This window comes from Trametes versicolor (assembly GCF_000271585.1).
Source record: "Trametes versicolor FP-101664 SS1 unplaced genomic scaffold TRAVEscaffold_214, whole genome shotgun sequence".
Classification (NCBI taxonomy): domain Eukaryota; kingdom Fungi; phylum Basidiomycota; class Agaricomycetes; order Polyporales; family Polyporaceae; genus Trametes; species Trametes versicolor.
In genome coordinates, this window is record NW_007360534.1 from 1 (window position 1) to 2,400 (window position 2,400).

A 2,400-nucleotide genomic window follows, 5' to 3' on the forward strand; every position below is an offset into this window, starting at 1 on the left:
AAAGCACACTTTTTGTTATGAACGAGAACGGACTTGTTCGTGCTGTTTCGAAGCCCATAAAATATATTTCTACGTCCCATACATTCTCTATTAAACCCCCAACACGCCCTCGCAGTGCGGAAGAGGACGGCGCCGCAGGACGCCTCCGTCGCGGACGTCGAGTGTAGTGGGTCCACGGGCGGGCGCCTATTCTGCGAGCTAGGCGCGGACGAGTGCGTGGGCGCCTCGAACTTGCTTCTTGCTGCCGTACTCTGTGGTGCTCGGGCTGCGCATCTCGTCCTCCGCGCGGAACAGCTGCGCCGACCACGACTCGTACGTTCTCGCACGTCGCTCCTCCTCTCGCGCGACCTCGACATCGACACCGATCTCGCGTATCTACTTCAAATCTCCAGATCTCGCCGGTGATTGCCCTGCGAGGCCGCGCACCGCATCCTCGGGCGTGCGCCGAACTCGGAGCATCACAAGTACGTACCGTGAATTGCGAGCCCGCCAACGACCATGGAGTCAGGTCCGCATTCGCGTTGCGAGGCAAGTACGTACCGTATCGTCTTCGTGTGCACGCGTTGATCACATCCAGCAGGGAGGGTTCGAGTGCCGAGCTGCGAGTTGTGCAGCGCTGGTCAGGCATATCGCGTGCACAGAAGTCACGCGAGTACATACCGTATATCTCGTGTTCGCGCGGGCGAGAGGACGCTGCGGGCGCCTGGCTACTCGCGACTCCGAGGAGCAGTCGAGACCGCGTGCCCGCAGAGCCGCGAGCCTGTCTGCAACTTGCGGCGACTTTTGACTTCCGTCCAGCGAGCCGGGGTCGCCGCTAATACCAGAAACTGACTGCCCGCTGTCGCTGCCTGGCATGACCTGCGGTCTGCGGTCCGACTCTGCCGCCGGGCTGTCAGGCAACGAAGACCACATGTGAGGAGACGGGCACGTACGTACCTTCGACGTTCTCGCAGCACTTGATCTTGTCGCCTGATGCTCAGCTCCCACCTTCCAGCTGCCCCGTCCCATCCTACATCCTGCCCGACAGAGATTGCATATGAATCCGGAGGCCTGAGATGCAACGGAAGATCGCCGCAACACAACGTGAGATTAGCGGCGGGCGCGACTATACGGCGGACATGACGTACTGCTTCGGCTTGTACCGTGTGCGCCACGGGCGCACGAACAGTCGGTGGCAGCGCGGAATTCGGGGGCGGCGGTGTGGTGTGGCGGCGTGGAAGTCGGCGTGGAAGTCGGCACGGGAAGTCGGTTGGCGAAACTGCCAGCTAGGGAAGGGATATCTGCAGGAAAGGTTCGCGCCAGCAGAGGAGGCCGCGAGAAATAAGTGCTGACCTCTCTGTTATGATACAGATCGACGTACCTGCACCCCGTGCATGCTCGCGGTTTTGAGGGATCTCCCGCGCCAGTGCCAGTGTGATGGTGCGAGCTTCGCGAAGAGGAGAGCTGAGGCGCTGCGGCCGCTCTAGGTCGCACGGACCTTGGCAGGCAAGTGGAAGGGCAGGGAAGGCGGGCGTTGCTCGCCTCATACAGCTCCATCGTCAAAGTTCTTGTGCGGTACGTCTTGCACGCAGCGTCGCAGACGGCAGGGTGGGCGGTGGGGGAAAAGTGGAGACGTTTGCTGTACGCACACTACCTTCATTTCTTGTGTGCGTCTGCGTGTCTGATGCGAGGTCCGGTCTTGTCGGTCTGGCTGCTTGATGCAGGTCTGCCGGGTACAGGCTGCGGACGGCCTCTGGTGCAACCGCAGTCAGGGTCGGTGGCAGCCGCCGTCCACGGGCTGCTATGTGGGCTGCCGCCCCTCCCGTACGTGATGCCGCCTGGTGAGAGAAACAAATCCCCTCCTCCCGCTCCCTCCACCGTCTGTTCTGGATAGAAGGTAGCCTACTGTAGTACTGTCTGCATGTCATACAATACTACTGTGTTCAGCGTCCAATAGACTGGATTTCTCCTGTGTGCTGAGCTTAGAGTTTGTGCCCCATCTCAACCGAACTCCGCAGCTTAGATCAAACAAATTAGTGAACTCGCGTGTACCTCGGAGGGCTCACGGATTGCCATGGATATCTTACATGTCCGCATTTTCAGCCTGTCCATTGTTCTGGATCTTCCCTCACTTCTCATGATGCGCATCAGTCCGTCTGCGCTTGTGAGCAGCAACACGGACCCTGAATCACTCAATCCGGCACTTCCGCATCCCTCATCCGCATCCAGATGGAGTGCGAATGAGGGAGGTGATGAACTCTGAACCTGGAAGGCTGTAAGCCGCACAAAGAGAGGTCTTCAGTCTGTGAGAGAACGACTATGATTGCATAGTACTGTACCTGTAAGCCGCACAAAGAGAGGCTACAAGTACTAGTAAGTAAACATGTAAAGGAAGCATAGGTAGTGTGGGACTTACTCTTC

The 2,400-nt window shown here is 58.9% G+C and overlaps 1 protein-coding gene across 1 annotated transcript; it reads left to right on the forward strand.

Annotated features, from left to right (window-relative positions):
• Positions 1-1,055: 1,055 nt before the first annotated feature.
• On the forward strand, positions 1,056-1,417 carry TRAVEDRAFT_54826 (uncharacterized protein; the record flags this gene model as incomplete). The annotated part of the gene is made up of 2 exons (XM_008047757.1): positions 1,056-1,291; positions 1,351-1,417. The coding sequence occupies 2 exons, from the start codon at positions 1,056-1,058 to the stop codon at positions 1,415-1,417; spliced, it is 303 nt and encodes a 100-aa protein (XP_008045948.1).
• Positions 1,418-2,400: the final 983 nt, after the last annotated feature.